This window comes from Mytilus galloprovincialis, chromosome 4 (genome assembly GCF_965363235.1).
Source record: "Mytilus galloprovincialis chromosome 4, xbMytGall1.hap1.1, whole genome shotgun sequence".
NCBI lineage: Eukaryota > Metazoa > Mollusca > Bivalvia > Mytilida > Mytilidae > Mytilus > Mytilus galloprovincialis.
The window spans coordinates 95886844-95907157 of NC_134841.1; the positions used below are offsets into that span (position 1 = coordinate 95886844).

Sequence of the window (20314 nt, forward strand, 5' to 3'; positions counted from 1 at the left end):
CCCTTTCAATTTTTCCCATGTCAGATTGCTTTATAGATTTATATTGTCTGAAGTACCAAATGTCTGAAGTACCAAAGTGTAACATGGTATCTTTGATAATTAGTTTATAAAAAATGTATATATGAACTAAGCTGCAGGTGTAAAACCACCATTGATTTTCCCCTATTAGTCTTTGTTAAATTTGCACTTTTCAAAAGTTTGTGCAGAATTTATCTTTGTTTCAAATAAAGAAATACTTGGCATGAGTACAGTTTTATCCTGTCCTGTATTATAGGCAAAATTTCACATAACATTTCATTGCATATAAAAAAAATAACCATCACTGGAAGTTAATCAATCAAATTTTCACCTCCTATTTAAATGTGTGCAAGCTTTAGTAACCATGTAACCTCAAGTTTTCAAGGTACAAAAATGTATATTAAAGAAACCCAAAATAAAAAATTTGGTGCTTTAAAATACCCAAGATATATGTTTATGACACAGTTTTTTGTACCACAATGAAATGTAGCATTAATTACCTACAACTGTCAGATTCAAGGGAACATTGTTTTTTCGACCAATTTTTTATGCAACCGGATGTGACGTACTATGATTTAGTGGTATAACACCTGCAAATACAGCTGAAATAAATGTATAATTTTGATTTATTATTTCCATGAAATAATGTCTGAAAGGATATATGCTGTATTTTTCAACTTTTGGTTTATTAAACTACATTCATGTTAATTAGAATAAAAATATTGTAATTATTGAAATTAACTGTAATGTTATTTGTTTGTAATTATTTTAACAATATATTTATTAAATTGGTTTAGTGCTTACATAATAATAAAAAGATTTACTTTTTATATTACAGAGTCTTTTGGAAGGCCCAGATGGTCCTGTTCATAATTACATCTCCGAAATTTTACAAGGTAGGTAAATAACGTTCATTTACAATGGTAAAATAAACTTTTATGAAGGCCAAGCTTACAATACAATACAGTTATCTCCTGCTAATGCCAAATATCAAACTAAATTTCATTTAATAAACATTTTAACTTAAAAAAAAAAATTTTAAAATGGAAAAGTCGGAGAAACTGTCGCAATGTCTTTGGTATCGTAACAATGTGATGTCATATGTATTCTCCCAATGTCAAACATATACACTACAGGCATTTAGACATTTCGAAGCGCATCTTAATAATTTCAATATTGACAAAATGAAGATTTTGAGGCTCCAAAATGGTGGCTTTTCTTAGTTGCGGACTGGTAAAAGTTGGAATCTAACCCTTCAAATATTTGTCCACGTCCAAGAAAATCATCCTTGCTAAAGAAATGCCTTAGAAAAACAGATTGATGTTGGTGTTTAATTGCCACTTGCAGCACTATTGACTATTACATGGTAGCAAATTTTTAATGGATTAGGAAATCCAGAGTAACCAGATTGAACCACAAAAACTTCAGCAGGAAAAGAAACATTCTATTCAATTTTGATTGGTGTCAAGGGTTTTACTCACAGACTCAATTGTTATATGAACCTGGAGTCAAGAATGAACTACTTGTAGAATAATATTAGTGGGAATAAAACTTTTGTTTTTTGAAAGCCTTTTTTTAATTACATAAGTGTTAGAGAACAATGATTATCTAATTTCAACTTTTCCTCCTATCCAAGTTTCATAAATAAGGGGAATACCCTTGATTTGAATATTTATTTTAACCTGAATTAATATTTTCAGATTGCAAAAGATATATGACAGGGGAGGACAACAGATTACTGGTACCAGTTTGTCGTCTGCTGGTATCCTGTGCTGAGGGATCAGATTCAGCCTGTTGTCAAGTGTTACAAGATGTTATACCTAATCTGATTGGTCTATATAATAAATCATCTGTTGTAAGTATACAGGGTATCGCAAACATTACAAATTGTCAAGTCTTACAAGATGTTACACCTAATCTGATTGGTCTATAATAAATCATTGGTTGGAAATATACAGGATATCCCAAAAGTTAGTCCAGCTGCATTTCACACGGTCTCAGTTATTATTAGTAAAAGATGAAACGAGGAATGTACTCGAAATTAATATTCAACTAAAGGCTCTTTATTTGTAGACATTTAATTTCTGTACCATTTTCTAATCTTTATTCTAAATTCCCATACAAAAAGAAATCTTTCACCATTTTCTCCTCTGACCTTTTGTATGTTAAAAGGATGTTTGCTTCATATATTAAAATTTTATATTCAATCTTGAAGATTGATTAAGATTAAAAACTATTATTGAAATTATCAGTCAAAATATACCGGTTATAGGACAATATCTTTGTAGTTGGCATGGATGTCTATTTTATTTCATACGCAAGTATGTTCCCCGACAAAAAAAAAGTCTGTAACATTCACTAAATAGTTGTAACTGTGTCTTGATCTCTTCTTTGGAACTGAATTTACATACTCAAGTAATACTTTATACATATTTGTTACCCTGGAGTACTATGACCTTGACCTTATTTTGAACCCAGTAGGTAAAGACCACAACTGCTAGTTTGGTTAATTGTTGAAATCATATCGGATCAAAATAAATGTTGGTAAAAAGAAGTAATTGAACTAGCTTAGTTCTGATTTAGTTAAGACTTATAATTAAATACTGCTTTCTTTGATATTAAATCTAAATGCTGATAATATTAATATGTAAATACTATCACAAGTCTGTATTTTGAAAATGATGAAATATATTTGCAGAATTCACAAAGAAAACTAATGCTAGAAATGATCAGCCGATTTGTTAGAGTTGTCAGCGGCTACATTCAGGGACAGTGTAAGTTAAAGCTATATATAGGTTATTAGATAAGTCGATTAATTAGAGTTGTCAGCACCTACATTCAGGGAAAGTGTAAGTTATAGGTTATCATGTTAGAAAATATTTCTATCAAAGTCAATATACAGAAAACCTATATCACTCTATTCAGCTTACATATATTTGCACTTGAAAGCATTGGAATGTGACATATCCTTGACCTGATTTAACTTTTTCAACTAGATTTACTAAAATGTGTCACCCACATAAAACTTAGACAACTTTTTGTCAATTTTTTGTACATAAATTAGTTTTCTCATTCAAATTGTTTTACATTGTCATTTTGGGGCCTTTTGTAGCTGACTATGCGGTATGGACTTTGCTCATTGTTGAAGGCCCTAAGGGGACCTATAGTTGTTAATTTCTGTGTCATTTGGAGAGTTGTCTCATTCACAATCATACCACATCTTCTTTTTTTATTTTTTTTGTCACTCACATAAAACTTGGACAACTTTTAAGTGAAAGATTGGAACATAGAATAAATTAAATGTTGTCAGCAGATTACAATACTGATGATAAGTTAGACCTGAACACCTCTTCCAGTATGCTTGTAAATCAAAGAAAAACTTGTTGTTTTTAGCATAGAATGTATTAAGCACTTGTTACAAGTTTTGAATGAATTTATAATTTTTTTTACTTAATTCAAATATCACGGAATTTTTTGTCTCCTTCAAAAAAATACTGTGAGTGAATTTGTGAGAGAAAAAAAGAATTAAAAACAAGAATTCACATTATTAAAGTTTTTTTGTTGACCTGATTTGTGTTGTACATATTTTTTTAATATAGGTCACAAAGTGTTCCTGACCTACATACCTGAGTTATCAACCATCATTAAGTCAGCGTTGATAGATTCAAGTTCCCATCTGAGAATGACTGGGATCTCAGGTGTTAACGAGATGTTAAAAGTTAGCGGAGAAGATACACAGGTGTATACAGAGTTAATATTAGATAAAACTTTTAATGATCAAGACAAAGATGTTCGGTAAGTAAGTTTGTACTGTTACTGTGGAATCATTGTTATTACTAAAGGAGAACCAATTAAGATGGATTTTGTTGGTAAAAGGGTTTGTTGTTTTTATGCCCCACCTACGATAGTAGAGGGGCATTATGTTTTCTGGTCTGTGCGTCCGTTTGTCCGTCCGTCCGTCCGTTCGTCCGTCCGTTCGTTCGTCCGTCTGTCCCGCTTCAGGTTAAAGTTTTTGGTCAAGGTAGTTTTTGATGAAGTTAAAGTCCAATCAACTTGAAACTTAGTACACATGTTCCTTATGATATGATCTTTCTAATTTTAAAGCCAAATTAAACTTTTGACCCCAATTTCACGGTCCACTGAACATAGAAAATGAAAGTGCGAGTTTCAGGTTAAAGTTTTTGGTCAAGGTAGTTTTTGATGAAGTTGAAGTCCAATCAACTTTAAACTTAGTACACATGTTCCCTGTGATATTATCTTTCTAATTTTAATGCCTAATTATATTTTTTACCCAATTTCACGGTCCATTGAACATGGAAAATGATAGTGCGAGTGGGGCATCCGTGTACTTTGGACACATTCTTGTTTGTTACAGTTTTTCTTCCAAATTGAACATTTATGACTTTCCTCCATTTGATAAACTCACTTTTAATGGATTGAAGTAAAAAAAAAAATCCTAGAAAAATCTGAAACTCTTTATATGTAAAATCTGTCAGGGAATATAAAAGAGGTATTTCTCCTTTCAGATTATATTAGGCTATGGGTGATTGTTTTATCTCAAATGAACAAATCATCATAATATTATACCGAATGCTTTTGATTTTTTACCCAGAATGCATTATGTTCTAGTACAGTGATTTCTATCAAAGTCTGTCCTTTACTAATTGTTTGATTATTTTATTTAAGGAAATCATGTTTGGAGCCTTTAAAAACCATTGCTGAAAAGCATACAGATGTCCTGGAATCTACAGTTATACCTAAAGTCCTGGAAAGGTTAAAAGATGGACTTAACAATGTAGTAAAAAGTATGCACATTTATTGTAAGTTGTGAAATCAATATTAAGTGTAACTGTTTGGTTAAAATTTTCATTTCTACAGAATCTAAAATAAAATTACGATTGGAAATTATTTTATGCACAAAGTCATTGTAAGACATAGTCAAAGAAACACAAGGTATTTGAAATCTGTTTATGTACAAGGTCATAGTAGGATAACCTGCCATTGTGAAGGAAACACAACATACATGAATTATAGAATAACCATACCTGTCAACCTGTGATGATGAAAATGCAGGTCATGACCTGCATTGAAGAATCAAATCTCAGGTCATAACGCGTACGAATTTTTCGAGCTGAATATCAGTATTTATGGTACATTTTCTTATAACGTATATCGAAGATACCAAAACATCAATGCATGTTCACTTTGTCATTTTAAATCATATTAAATATTATTTCATTGCACATTTAAAAAAAAAATGTATAAAGGTATAAAAATAATGAAAAGTTATTTTTCAATATGTATTTGAATTTTATATTTTTATGATTTAATCTTTTTCACCCATAAAACGTAAATATAAGGAATAATTTTGAATGGTGACAAATAAGGGGAAGTAACTCTAGTTCAGTTTGTAAACCAATAAACCAGACAGGTGCAATTTATTTACGACCTAAAGCTAAGGTAATTGGTGTTAATTAACAGTGTGTTTGACACCAAAGCTGTCAAGTGAAGCCATGCACTTAATGGGTCACTTAATTTGACAGTTTACATAGCTAGATGAACTTCCTGTTCATGGAAGAATTATGAATTTGCCGGTATTTCAAAGGAATATCACTTATGAAATCAATCTCAAGGCTAAGAAATACGGGTGAAATCGGGTCATTTTTTGAATTCCCAGGTTATTTTAATGACCTGGCGGGTGTTCCGGGTGATCCCTCAGAATTGTGAAAATCTCGGGTCACACCCGCAGAATACGGGTCAGTTGACAGGTATGGAGTAACTAATCGAAGAATTCAAATAGAGAAAAATATTCAACGAGTGACCGAACAACACATTAATTCACGAATGCGCTAAGCGCATGAGGTAATTATCAGTGTTGTTCGGTCACGAGTTGAATATTTTTTCGATATTTGAATTCTTTAATTAGTTATTCTTTTTATTACATTGGCAAATGTTTTTTTTTAAAGAAATTGATGTAAAACATGTAAGGAACTATATCTTTTTTCTACGCATTCACAATATGTTTTTATCCGCCGTTATCGACGTCTTGACAACGCCTTTTGTTGTATGACGTCAGAGAGTGAAATAACCACGTTTATTTCACATGTGAAATTATCGGTTTTTATTTTACTGGGAAATCAATGTAATTCATTGCAAACAATGTAATAAATCTGTTTAATTACAAAGTCATAGTAGGATATTGTGGAAAAAAACAGCACATTTTTCTGTTATGACAAGTATGTTTATAAAATCTCAGCATAGTGTTCAGGCTATTGGGGATTCCCATTATGAAATAACTAAGATTCAAATTTTAGAGTCTCAAAGTAGTTCTCATTGCATACAAGGTCTGAGACTGTTTCTGTTTATGCTATTATACCTCTATTTTAGGTTCAGAAGACATGGATAATGAGATTAATGCTGTATTATCAACAGTAACAATCAGTTATAATTCCCTGGTTATGGTATCAAAGGAATTATTACAAGTTTCATCAGGAAAGTCGGCAACAGGTATAGTAGTCAGTTGTTGGTAACATTTATAGTAAATTGATTGAAGAGCTATACCTAATTCAAATAGATAAGTGGCTTTTATTTGTTTATACAACTTTATCAGCGAGAATATCAAGCAAGCCTGCTATGGCAAACTGATTTTTAAGCTGATTGAATCAGTATCCAAAAATAAAATGCAATTATTCTTTTAATTGGGAATTTGTTTTGACAATATTGTTCGTATGGTAAAGAGTATGAAACAACATGAAGTAGTTCAAAAAAACTTTTCTGAACATACAACACCTTTTGATTTGTTTTATGAATTTACATGCCTTTTCATTGATTAATTGGATGGACACCAAAAAAATCTGATGTTTCTACATCATTATTGAGGTCTTTGCCTGTTTTTTCTAGCATCATTCTTGTCTACAATCTAAACAAGATTATGAGGTAGTAGGATCTGAAGAAAAATGTACAGATTGACAATAAAACACAATATTCTAGCATTTAATTTTGGATGAATATTACTATTGAGAATCTTCTGTAAAGATTACAACATTTAAAAGTCTCTTATTAAAGGAATCTCAAAGCAAACTGTGCTTTATAAAGTTTTAAATATGACATCATATATAAATGTTAAGGTTTGTCTCCTTCCCATGTTGAATGACATGATGCATTTATTTATTTCGTCATCTATTTATAACTTCACTCAATCTCCTTTATATAAGTATTAGAAAAATAGGCTAATCTTTTTCAATGGTTTAGGATATTTGCCATAATCAATCCGTGTACAAAATATTCTTCAAAATATTCAATGACATAAGTAATTTATTTTCACACATTTGTAACAGTATATATTTTATTACAGGAATGGAGATTGAAAAAACAGAACAAAGAACTAATAATCTAGTCAACTGTTTACTAACAGTTATTCAGAAAAACTTAGATGACAAGAAGTCATTTGAATATTTGTATAGCAATGTTGTATTGATCATTTATAAAACTGTGATACAGAATAGTTTATCTTCTACGTCAGTGCTACATTCACCAAGAATTATTAACAGTTTCTCTCGATGTGTACAGTGTATTGCAATAAGATGTGATAACAGGTATGTATAATACCAGTATAACTGGTAGAAGTTTAGACAATAGGTTTGAGAAAGGATAGAACAATATTAAACGATAAACACATTCACACTATGGTAACTGTATACATCACTGACAAAATGAAGAAACACTTTGATTTAGCAGTGTTTGCCCCACAAGTTTTATATAGCTTTCTGATAAATTCATCAGGAAATTTTGAAATTCCATTTTGTCTCTAGCAATATAGCAAGACAAGACACCCCCTAGCAAGTTTGTAATCTGTCTCAGGGTGCCAATCTAGTACAAAACAGGGTTTATGTTCATATATTATTCTCTGCATTTATTTTACATCTGGACTTTCTTTCTGGTTCAGTGGACTTTATTCTTACTTATTATTTTTATTGCCCATATTGTATTGTCAACTTAAACTCATTTAGTAGCTAGAGGTAAACAGCAACAATTATAATCAAGTAAAACATAAGTTAACTGATGATGTTTTATTTTCAGTCAACTACAAGCCCTTTACTCTTTAGTTACAAAGATATTTTTACATGGAAGTACAAGTGCTATAGACATAACAGATGGAACATTTAATCCTCTTAATGTAAGTTATACAGGCCTTGCCGTCATTAAACCTTGAGTATGGCTATTGACTATGATTTAGAGCACAAACAATGCTGGATTTGGGGTTTTGAGCACAAGTTTTAAGCTCTCACTACTGAGATAAGGGTTTGTGACAATAGGCCCTGCTGTTTCTACACCAATTGTCTTTCCACAGAGTTTGTAGTAACAGTAATTTAAGTATGAGTAAATATCAATATTGATACAATATATTGTATAATGAATTGAGATGTAATTTTTTTTCTTTATTAGTTTTCAAAGTTCTATAAAATGTAAGATAGTTTTGGATAGAGTACAGTCCATAAAAAACATGACAAAAGTTTTCTTTTATAGGTTTCATCACCATGGCAGCAAACACAGATGGTATCCATGGTAACACCAGTACTTTGTACATGTAATGAAAAGGTAGATTAACAGCTTTAACATGGACATTAAGTTGGATTTTAAAATATTCAAGATTTCTTCTAATGAATTAAGTTAATTAATCGTTCAAAGAAGTTAATACATAATTAATTCTGGGTCAGAGGGTGTTTAGTTTCTCTGAAATACTTAAACATGTAAATATTAACTGTTATTTAGTGTAATGTCATAAACAAAAAGTATGAGCAATATTTATTTGAAATAATCATAAAATTTCTCAAAATTAAACAGCCTCACTGAAATTGAAAATGAAGTTAAAAAACTATCTAAACATTAAAATGACATGAATATTTCTTGCAGCTAATAGATGAAGATGAATATGTCAAGAAGTTGTTAAACCTGTCTAGAATGTCACCTCACAGAACTACACAATCAGAGGCATGTAAATGTTTGGCTGGAATAGTAAACAAACATCCTGATAGTAAGTTTTACTTATTGTGCAGTTTTGTTTTTGTCAATGTGAAAGACTAATTTTACCATTTTCCAAAAGGTATCTCCATCAAGTCTGTATAATTCAAACACTTGGAAATTTGCATAACAAGGACATTTCCTTGAAAATGTCAATATGAATCACTGACATTTTATTCATTTACTGGAAGTAGTAAATGTAGTCAGAAGTTATTTCAAGTCATATGATGTTCAAGTGATACTGATAAAACTATAATTGCTGCATTTATATTTATTTTGTGAGGGGAAAATGTCTCGACCCCTCTCATCAGAAAGCTTATAATATATATGGAGGAATTACTCCTAAGAATTAGTTGAGTATTTTGAATATGAATGATCTTCAAATCTCAGTTCTGTTACACATTTAAATCCTTAGATGAATTATTGGGCAGTTTCAAAAGATTATTTATCGTTTAATTCTGAAAATAAAAAAGTCAAATTTGAAATTAAGTTTGGATATTTATGCATTGCATATCATAGTAGACAACTTTAGATGTTGTGATATACTACAAAGCAGGGTGGTAAAAAATCAACTGAAATATGTGACCAATGAACATACCTGCCAACTTTTGAAAATGGCCATGGGGGTTTTTGTGCGCGGCACCATTTTTGAGGGTAGAATTTTTCGCGGCATTTTTTCGTGTGATGATTTGGCTCCTAAAAGTGTCTGACATACTTCTTTTTTGGGGGTGATAGTTGAAGATGCTATTATAATCTATCTTTTTTTAAATTGTTTGATTGTTGTATTCTTTTTGTTGAGATAAACACCAGTAAGATGACTTTATGTTTGTCTGATACATTGTCAAGAAATAAAAAAAAAAGTAATAATTTTAATAATTTAATAACAAAAAAACAACAATATATGAGGGTCTGGAAATGGGGGGGGGGGGGGGGGGAGGTCTGTTGTTCTATAAACATTTATTTAATTTTCACCCCTTTTTTCTCTAATCTTCAAAAAATTAACCTCTTTTTTTTCTAATCTTCAAAAAATTTGACCACGCATTTTTTTTTGCCCGTTATTCCCTTATCTTCATTTTTTAAGGGCATTATATTCTTTAATCATTTAACCCCATCCAAACCCTCATATATTATATAGATCAATATCACAAGCAGTACTAGGATGTTTGGAGACATCATTAAGGCCACCGTGGTCAACTTTAAAGTCTCTGTTGCAAACTTTACAAAAGGCATGTGACAATCCTAACGTTGATTTAGACAACCAGCCCCTGTACTTGACATCATTCTCCCATTTCTCTAAGTATTTGCACGAAGCAACACGCTTTTTTTTCTTAGGCGGTGACAGAACTATTTTGCAAGTGATAACTCGCCCATCATGATTCCAATTTTTATAAATTTAACACCAAGCTAAAAAAAACAACTCAAAATTTCGATTCTTTGATTGTTTACTATGCCGACATTAATCAACTGGTGAATGCGTGATCACTAAATTTTGATTGGATGAAATTTGTCAGACACGATTTGTCTCCCTTGGGAAAACTTTCAAAAGTTCAAAATCGGGAACAAAAATATTTTTCGTGTAAATTTTACTAAAATCGTGTTTTTTGGCTATTTTCACGATCACGATCGTGTAATCGGGACAGAGGGTCAAAATCGTGTAGTACACGCCTAAATCGTGAAAGTTGGCAGGTATGAATGAATAAAAAGTAAAATAACATGTGACCAATGAATAAAAAGTAAAATAACAAAAATACCAAACTCCAAGGATATTCAAATCTGAAAGTCACTTAATATCAAATCAAGAGTGTTTAATTTTACTGGAACTATCTCTCAAACCCTATACGTTTATGCAGCAAAGTTGTTTTATTTCATTTATTTCTTAAATAAAAAAAAACATTTCAAAAAATGATTAACTGTAAAAACACACATCTAATTTCCCTACGATAACATTTCATTGTTTTCCCACTGATAAAAAGTTCTGTAACTGAAAAATATAAAATCTTATTGAGTATTTTTTTATATTTCAGTTCTACAAACCATAGATTTATCAGAAATAGAGAAAACAGTGCAAAATAAAACCGCTGAGAGCAGACTGTCAGATTTACAGATTATTATATGGTTGACTAAAGCTTTAATAATGAGAGGTCATCAGAGGTCACAGGCAATGATTCTATTTGTAAGTACACGTAATGTATTAATACAAGGTCATCAGAGGTCACACACAACATTTCTATTTGTAAGTACTAGTACCAAAGACACATCAGACAATTCTGTACTTGAGGTACAAGCCAGGTGACTTTTATAAACCCAGTCCTGTTTTGATCCATAAAAAGCTTGAAAATTAAATCTGTCATTTATTATAATTGAAAATTGCAAAAGATATAATTGGTTATCATACCACTGATCACAAGATATTTATGGGTTGTCGTATGATAAAAATGGAAAGATACAGTAATGATTCATTTAGGTAGAAAATAATTTTTTAACTTTTCAAAAGTAATTGTTCTATTTTTTGTTACAAGTCAAATTGATATCCTACACATTGGAATCCTGTAAACAAAAAAATCAATGAACATGTATGGAGTAATGTATTTGACAAATTCTTATACTTAAAAAAATTAACATTGAATATTAACCATTTTGTATAAAAGAACTGCAATAATTTGTTTTTTTAGCTGATGTCCTTGTTAAGTGACCCAGATATTGGACGAGAGGTTGCAGATGGTTTCAACACAATTTTAACTGATAATGATGATGTATTAAACAGACAAATGAAAGCTGTGACACGCATGATGTATAAACAGAGACTGTTTGTAGAAAACGTTTCACATCTAGTCAAGTCATTTGATACCACTGGTCAAGGTAGATAATTTACTCTCTCAGTGGAAATAACTGTCAAGTTTTGATACAATAACATAAATACTAATGTAATGTTTTAACTAAAGAAATATTTTCAAACATTAGCGTTATTTTGCTAGCTTTGGCTGTCACATTTCTTCCTTTCTTCATAAAACCCTTTTTTTTGACAATCAATGCATTTTTATACGACCGCAAAAATTTTAATTTTTCGTCATATATTGCTATCACGTTGGCGTCGTCGTCCTGCGTCGTCGTCCGAATACTTTTAGTTTTCGCACTTTTAGTAAAAGTGAATAGAAATCTATGAAATTTTAACACAAGGTTTATGACCACAAAAGGAAGGTTGGGATTGATTTTGGGAGTTTTGGTCCCAACATTTTAGGAATTAGGGGCCAAAAAGGGCCCAAATAAGCATTTTCTTGGTTTTCGCACTATAACTTTAGTTTAAGTAAATTGAAATCTATGAAATTTTGACACAAGGTTTATGACCACAAAAGGAAGGTTGGGATTGATTTTGGGAGTTTTGGTTCCAACAGTTTAGGAATAAGGGGCCAAAAAGGGGCCCAAATAAGCATTATTCTTGGTTTTCGTACAATAACTTTAGTATAAGTAAATAGAAATCAATGAAATTTAAATGCAAGGTATATGAACACAAAAGGAAGGTTGGGATTGATTTTGGGAGTTTTGGTCCCAACAGTTTAGGAATAAGGGGCCAAAAAGGGGCCCAAATAAGCATTATTCTTGGTTTTTGCACCATAACTTTAGTATTAGTAAATAGAAATCTATGAAATTTAAACACAAGGTTTATGATCATAAAAGGAAGGTTGGGTTTGATTTTGGGAGGTTTGGTCCCAACAGTTTAGGAATAAGGGGCCCAAAGGGTCCAAAATTGAACTTTATTTGATTTCATCAAAAATTGAATAATTGGGGTTCTTTGATATGCCGAATCTAACTGTGTATGTAGATTCTTAATTTTTAGTCCTGTTTTCAAATTGGTCTACATTAAGGTCCAAAGGGTCCAAAATTAAAGTTAGTTTGATTTTAACAAAAATTGAATCCTTGGGGTTCTTTGATATGCTGAATCTAAAAATGTACTTAGATTTTTTATTATTGGCCCAGTTTTCAAGTTGGTCCAAATCGGGGTCCAAAATTAAACTTTGTTTGATTTCATCAAAAATTGAATAATTGGGGTTCTTTGATATGCCAAATCTAACTGTGTATGTAGATTCTTAATTTTTGGTCCCGTTTTCAAATTGGTCTACATTAAAGTCCAAAGGGTCCGAAATTAAACTAAGTTTGATTTTAACAAAAATTGAATTCTTGGGCTTTTTTGATATGCTGAATCTAAACATATACTTAGATATTTGATTATGGGCCCAGTTTTCAAGTTGGTTCAAATCAGGATCCAAAATTATTATATTAAATATTGTGCAATAGCAAGAAATTTTCAATTGCACAGTATTTAGCAATAGCAAGAAATCTTCAATTGCACAGTATTGTGCAATAGCAAGCAATTTTCAATTGCACAGTATTGTGCAATAGCAAGAAATCTTCAATTGCACAGTATTGTGCAATAGTAAATATTTTCAATTGCACAGTATTGCGCAATAGCAAGAAATATCTAATTGCACAATATTGTGCAATAGCAAGAAATTTTCAATTGGAGTTATCTTTCTTTGTCCAGAATAGTAGTTGAATCAACTTAAATCATTGTTTTATACAATATACAATGTATATTCACTTTTACTACCAACTGATAAATTAAAACAATCTTTACCATTCAGTGATAACAAGCACTTTATTTTACATTTTAATATTTTATGATGTATTTAAATGAGTATTTATTGTTGCAAACTCCATTAGGAATTTGAATTGAGATCAGTTTTGGAAAAAAGGAAAGGGGGATGTGAAAAAAAAATGGGGGGGGGGGGGTTAAATTTTTCTCATTTCAGATTTCATAAATAAAAAGAAATTTCTTCAAACATTTTTTTGAGAGGATTAATATTCAACAGCATAGTGAATTGCTCAAAGGCAAAAAAAATATTTTAAGTTCATTAGACCACATTCATTCTGTGTCAGAAACCTATGCTGTGTCAACTATTTAATCACAATCCCAATTTAGAGCTGAATCCAGCTTAAATGTTGTGTCCATACTTGCCCCAACTGTTCAGGGTTCAACCTCTGCAGTCGTATATAGCTGCGCCTGCGGAGCATCTGGTTTAAATTGTTATTTGGATGGTGAGTTGTCTCTTTGGCACTCACACCACATCTTCCTATATCTATTTGAATAGGGACATTTAGTTGGAACCCCCTTTTTTACATTTGGTTAGGAACCCTGCTATTAATAAATGGCTGGATCCACCCTGTATATGTTAAGATGGCTGGATCCACCCTGTATATGTTAAGATGCAGACTTTGGCTGGATCCACCCTGTATATGTTAAGATGGCTGGATCCATCCTGTATATGTTAAGATGGCTGGATCCACCCTGTATATGTTAAGATGGCTGGATCCACCCTGTATATGTTAAGATGGCTGGATCCACCCTGTATATGTTAAGATGCAGACTTTGGCTGGATCCACCCTGTATATGTTAAGATGGCTGGATCCATCCTGTATATGTTAAGATGGCTGGATCCACCCTGTATATGTTAAGATGGCTGGATCCACCCTGTATATGTTAAGATGGCTGGATCCACCCTGTATATGTTAAGATGGCTGGATCCATCCTGTATATGTTAAGATGGCTGGATCCACCCTGTATATGTTAAGATGGCTGGATCCACCCTGTATATGTTATGATGGCTGGATCCACCCTGTATATGTTAAGATGGCTGGATCCACCCTGTATATGTTAAGATGCAGACTTTGGCTGGATCCACCCTGTATATGTTAAGATGGCTGGATCCATCCTGTATATGTTAAGATGGCTGGATCCACCCTGTATATGTTAAGATGGCTGGATCCACCCTGTATATGTTAAGATGCAGACTTTGGCTGGATCCACCCTGTATATGTTAAGATGGCTGGATCCACCCTGTATATGTTAAGATGGCTGGATCTACCCTGTATATGTTAAGATGGCTGGATCCATCCTGTATATGTTAAGATGGCTGGATCCACCCTGTATATGTTAAGATGGCTGGATCTACCCTGTATATGTTAAGATGGCTGGATCCATCCTGTATATGTTAAGATGGCTGGATCCACCCTGTATATGTTAAGATGCAGACTTTGGTTGGATCCATCCTGTATATGTTAAGATGGCTGGATCCACCCTGTATATGTTAAGATGGCTGGATCTACCCTGTATATGTTAAGATGGCTGGATCCATCCTGTATATGTTAAGATGGCTGGATCCACCCTGTATATGTTAAGATGCAGACTTTGGTTGGATCCATCCTGTATATGTTAAGATGGCTGGATCCATCCTGTATATGTTAAGATGGTTGGATCCATCCTGTATATGTTAAGATGGCTGGATCCATCCTGTATATGTTAAGATGGTTGGATCCACCCTGTATATGTTAAGATGCAGACTTTGGCTGGATCCACCCTGTATATGTTAAGATGGCTGGATCCACCCTGTATATGTTAAGATGGCTGGATCTACCCTGTATATGTTAAGATGGTTGGATCCACCCTGTATATGTTAAGATGCAGACTTTGGCTGGATCCACCCTGTATATGTTAAGATGCAGACTTTGGCTGGATCCACCCTGTATATGTTAAGATGGCTGGATCCATCCTGTATATGTTAAGATGGCTGGATCCATCCTGTATATGTTAAGATGGTTGGATCCATCCTGTATATGTTAAGATGCAGACTTTGGTTGGATCCATCCTGTATATGTTAAGATGGCTGGATCCATCCTGTATATGTTAAGATGGCTGGATCCATCCTGTATATGTTAAGATGGTTGGATCCACCCTGTATATGTTAAGATGCAGACTTTGGCTGGATCCACCCTGTATATGTTAAGATGCAGACTTTGGTTGGATCCATCCTGTATATGTTAAGATGGCTGGATCCATCCTGTATATGTTAAGATGGCTGGATCCATCCTGTATATGTTAAGATGGCTGGATCCACCCTGTATATGTTAAGATGCAGACTTTGGCTGGATCCACCCTGTATATGTTAAGATGGCTGGATCCACCCTGTATATGTTAAGATGGCTGGATCTACCCTGTATATGTTAAGATGGCTGGATCCATCCTGTATATGTTAAGATGGCTGGATCCACCCTGTATATGTTAAGATGCAGACTTTGGTTGGATCCATCCTGTATATGTTAAGATGGCTGGATCCATCCTGTATATGTTAAGATGGTTGGATCCATCCTGTATATGTTAAGATGGCTGGATCCATCCTGTATATGTTAAGATGGTTGGATCCACCCTGTATATGTTAAGATGCAGACTTTGGCTGGATCCACCCTGTATATGTTAAGATGCAGACTTTGGCTGGATCCATCCTGTATATGTTAAGATGCAGACTTTGGCTGGATCCACCCTGTATATGTTAAGATGGCTGGATCCATCCTGTATATGTTAAGATGCAGACTTTGGCTGGATCCACCCTGTATATGTTAAGATGCAGACTTTGGCTGGATCCATCCTGTATATGTTAAGATGGCTGGATCCATCCTGTATATGTTAAGATGGCTGGATCCACCCTGTATATGTTAAGATGCAGACTTTGGCTGGATCCATCCTGTATATGTTAAGATGGCTGGATCCATCCTGTATATGTTAAGATGCAGACTTTGGCTGGATCCATCCTGTATATATTAAGATGGCTGGATCCATCCTGTATATGTTAAGATGCAGACTTTGGCTGGATCCACCCTGTATATGTTAAGATGGCTGGATCCACCCTGTATATGTTAAGATGCAGACTTTGGTTGGATCCATCCTGTATATGTTAAGATGGCTGGATCCATCCTGTATATGTTAAGATGGCTGGATCCATCCTGTATATGTTAAGATGGTTGGATCCACCCTGTATATGTTAAGATGCAGACTTTGGCTGGATCCACCCTGTATATGTTAAGATGCAGACTTTGGTTGGATCCATCCTGTATATGTTAAGATGGCTGGATCCATCCTGTATATGTTAAGATGGCTGGATCCATCCTGTATATGTTAAGATGGCTGGATCCACCCTGTATATGTTAAGATGCAGACTTTGGCTGGATCCACCCTGTATATGTTAAGATGGCTGGATCCACCCTGTATATGTTAAGATGGCTGGATCTACCCTGTATATGTTAAGATGGCTGGATCCATCCTGTATATGTTAAGATGGCTGGATCCACCCTGTATATGTTAAGATGCAGACTTTGGTTGGATCCATCCTGTATATGTTAAGATGGCTGGATCCATCCTGTATATGTTAAGATGGTTGGATCCATCCTGTATATGTTAAGATGGCTGGATCCATCCTGTATATGTTAAGATGGTTGGATCCACCCTGTATATGTTAAGATGCAGACTTTGGCTGGATCCACCCTGTATATGTTAAGATGCAGACTTTGGCTGGATCCATCCTGTATATGTTAAGATGCAGACTTTGGCTGGATCCACCCTGTATATGTTAAGATGGCTGGATCCATCCTGTATATGTTAAGATGCAGACTTTGGCTGGATCCACCCTGTATATGTTAAGATGGCTGGATCCACCCTGTATATGTTAAGATGCAGACTTTGGTTGGATCGATCCTGTATATGTTAAGATGGCTGGATCCATCCTGTATATGTTAAGATGGCTGGATCCATCCTGTATATGTTAAGATGGTTGGATCCACCCTGTATATGTTAAGATGCAGACTTTGGCTGGATCCACCCTGTATATGTTAAGATGCAGACTTTGGTTGGATCCATCCTGTATATGTTAAGATGGCTGGATCCATCCTGTATATGTTAAGATGGCTGGATCCACCCTGTATATGTTAAGATGCAGACTTTGGCTGGATCCACCCTGTATATGTTAAGATGGCTGGATCCACCCTGTATATGTTAAGATGGCTGGATCTACCCTGTATATGTTAAGATGGCTGGATCCATCCTGTATATGTTAAGATGGCTGGATCCACCCTGTATATGTTAAGATGCAGACTTTGGCTGGATCCACCCTGTATATGTTAAGATGGCTGGATCCACCCTGTATATGTTAAGATGGCTGGATCCACCCTGTATATGTTAAGATGCAGACTTTGGCTGGATCCACCCTGTATATGTTAAGATGCAGACTTTGGCTGGATCCATCCTGTATATGTTAAGATGGTTGGATCCACCCTGTATATGTTAAGATGCAGACTTTGGTTGGATCCATCCTGTATATGTTAAGATGGCTGGATCCATCCTGTATATGTTAAGATGCAGACTTTGGCTGGATCCACCCTGTATATGTTAAGATGCAGACTTTGGTTGGATCCATCCTGTATATGTTAAGATGGCTGGATCCACCCTGTATATGTTAAGATGGCTGGATCCACCCTGTATATGTTAAGATGGCTGGATCCACCCTGTATATGTTAAGATGCAGACTTTGGCTGGATCCACCCTGTATATGTTAAGATGCAGACTTTGGCTGGATCCATCCTGTATATGTTAAGATGCAGACTTTGGCTGGATCCACCCTGTATATGTTAAGATGGCTGGATCCACCCTGTATATGTTAAGATGGCTGGATCCACCCTGTATATGTTAAGATGGCTGGATCCACCCTGTATATGTTAAGATGGCTGGATCCACCCTGTATATGTTAAGATGCAGACTTTGGTTGGATCCACCCTGTATATGTTAAGATGCAGACTTTGGCTGGATCCACCCTGTATATGTTAAGATGCAGACTTTGGCAAGACCAGGAAATCAAGAATCTATAAAAATATAGTCAATCCACATAAGTTGATGAAAACAAAACAATAAATAATCCATAGTTCATTCTTTTGATTTTTTACCTGTCACAAATGTAGAATTTACTAAGTCAAAAGTTTTTTTAGTAACAAGCTAAAGTTGTAATTATTAATCATATTATGTATTCAGGGCCATAACTACATTGAGGCAGATGAGAAAAAGGCATCATGTTGGAAATCCCCCCCCCCCCAAAAAAAAAAACTAAAACAAAAGATGGTCTTCATATCAAATTGTTTTCATGGAGAGTTTCTTGCAAGAAGCAAGTTCTCTTCACTGGCTGATGTCACCCCTGCATGTTTTTTGTGATCCATGTTTCTAATTTACTTTTGGTTTTCAGAGTTGATGGTCTATTGTTTGTACTTCTGTGTCCTGGGTTTTACTCTTTTGTTCATTTTATATCCTACTTTATGACTATAGTTTGAGTGTTGATTTTCATTTGTAAACGTGTGTACTGTTGCATGTCCACTGATGTCCAGACATTGTGTGAGAAAATATTTTAAGAATATGCGATGCTACTGGACACAGAAAAAAATGGTCGTTTCAATTTTTCTTAATATGGATTGTAAAATTGGTTATTTTCTCTGAGTCATTTAAATCACTCGAAACTAGGTGAGACATGCACAGAAGTGATAGATATGTATAACATAGAACATTGACTATTTTAATCAACAAAAAAATCAAAAAAATATCTGTATCATATACCCAAGCACCTGTGGATGAAACTAGATAGCTGACATGGTATAAATTAGAGTAAGACCACGAATTTCCCGGTATCAAATCATTTGAAAAAAAACAACAATGTATTGCCATATGAACTTACACATTGAAGGGTTAAAGTTGCATAAAGTCGTGTTCAGACCCTTGAACAGAAAATAAAGGAATATGGAGTAAACGTGCACGGAACCTAATCACACACAAAGTCAATGCATAAAAAAAATAAAAATGATCAATAGCTAAAGTTTTTATTCCTGTTCTTCATCTTGATAGTCGCTGGAGGATCTTCAATAATAAAAGAATCATTAATACCATAAAACATGGTCAAGATAGCCCCTAATGTCGACTTAAGCAGTACTTAAAGTATAATACTGTACTGTCACTATATTTAAATCTAGTCATAAAAAAATCACCAAAGTCAGCACAATACAAGATATGAACAGACAGACAGATCCGGTATTAATGATTTTGAGAATTACGATGTTTGCTTTATCCTACATAATGGTCTTTTAATGTTGTCCCTTACGTAAACCATAAAGTCTTAAATTACAATGAATCTATGCATTTGCTTTGAGACCAGAATATTGTCCAAAAAATAGCTAAATTTTTTTTGCGTTTCAATGTAAGAAGAAGTCCGGGAAAGGCTCAGAATTCACAATTTTGCATTAATTTTCTCAAAGCTTCTGGGGGCCTTGAGTGGCCCCCAGAGCTCTCGCCAAAATGTTTTTTGCCTCAATATTAAAAGAGGCTAGTTACGGCCCTGGTATTAGAAATGTAAAGTAA

The 20314-nt window shown here is 33.8% G+C and overlaps 1 protein-coding gene across 3 annotated transcripts in view; it reads left to right on the plus strand.

Annotated features, from left to right (window-relative positions):
- LOC143073497 (MMS19 nucleotide excision repair protein homolog) overlaps nucleotides 1-20314 on the plus strand; it is a 62045-nt gene that overhangs the window by 27836 nt on the left and 13895 nt on the right. For 2 of the 3 annotated variants that reach the window (XM_076249084.1, XM_076249086.1), the window contains 12 exons: nucleotides 857-914; nucleotides 1719-1873; nucleotides 2717-2792; nucleotides 3618-3813; nucleotides 4705-4838; nucleotides 6406-6525; nucleotides 7373-7613; nucleotides 8098-8194; nucleotides 8545-8616; nucleotides 8932-9052; nucleotides 11064-11212; nucleotides 11712-11898. In XM_076249084.1, the coding sequence (XP_076105199.1) occupies nucleotides 857-914; nucleotides 1719-1873; nucleotides 2717-2792; nucleotides 3618-3813; nucleotides 4705-4838; nucleotides 6406-6525; nucleotides 7373-7613; nucleotides 8098-8194; nucleotides 8545-8616; nucleotides 8932-9052; nucleotides 11064-11212; nucleotides 11712-11898 (1606 nt within the window). The remainder of the gene's footprint in view (nucleotides 1-856; nucleotides 915-1718; nucleotides 1874-2716; nucleotides 2793-3617; nucleotides 3814-4704; nucleotides 4839-6405; nucleotides 6526-7372; nucleotides 7614-8097; nucleotides 8195-8544; nucleotides 8617-8931; nucleotides 9053-11063; nucleotides 11213-11711; nucleotides 11899-20314) is intronic. The other variant, XM_076249085.1, reaches the window with a different exon arrangement.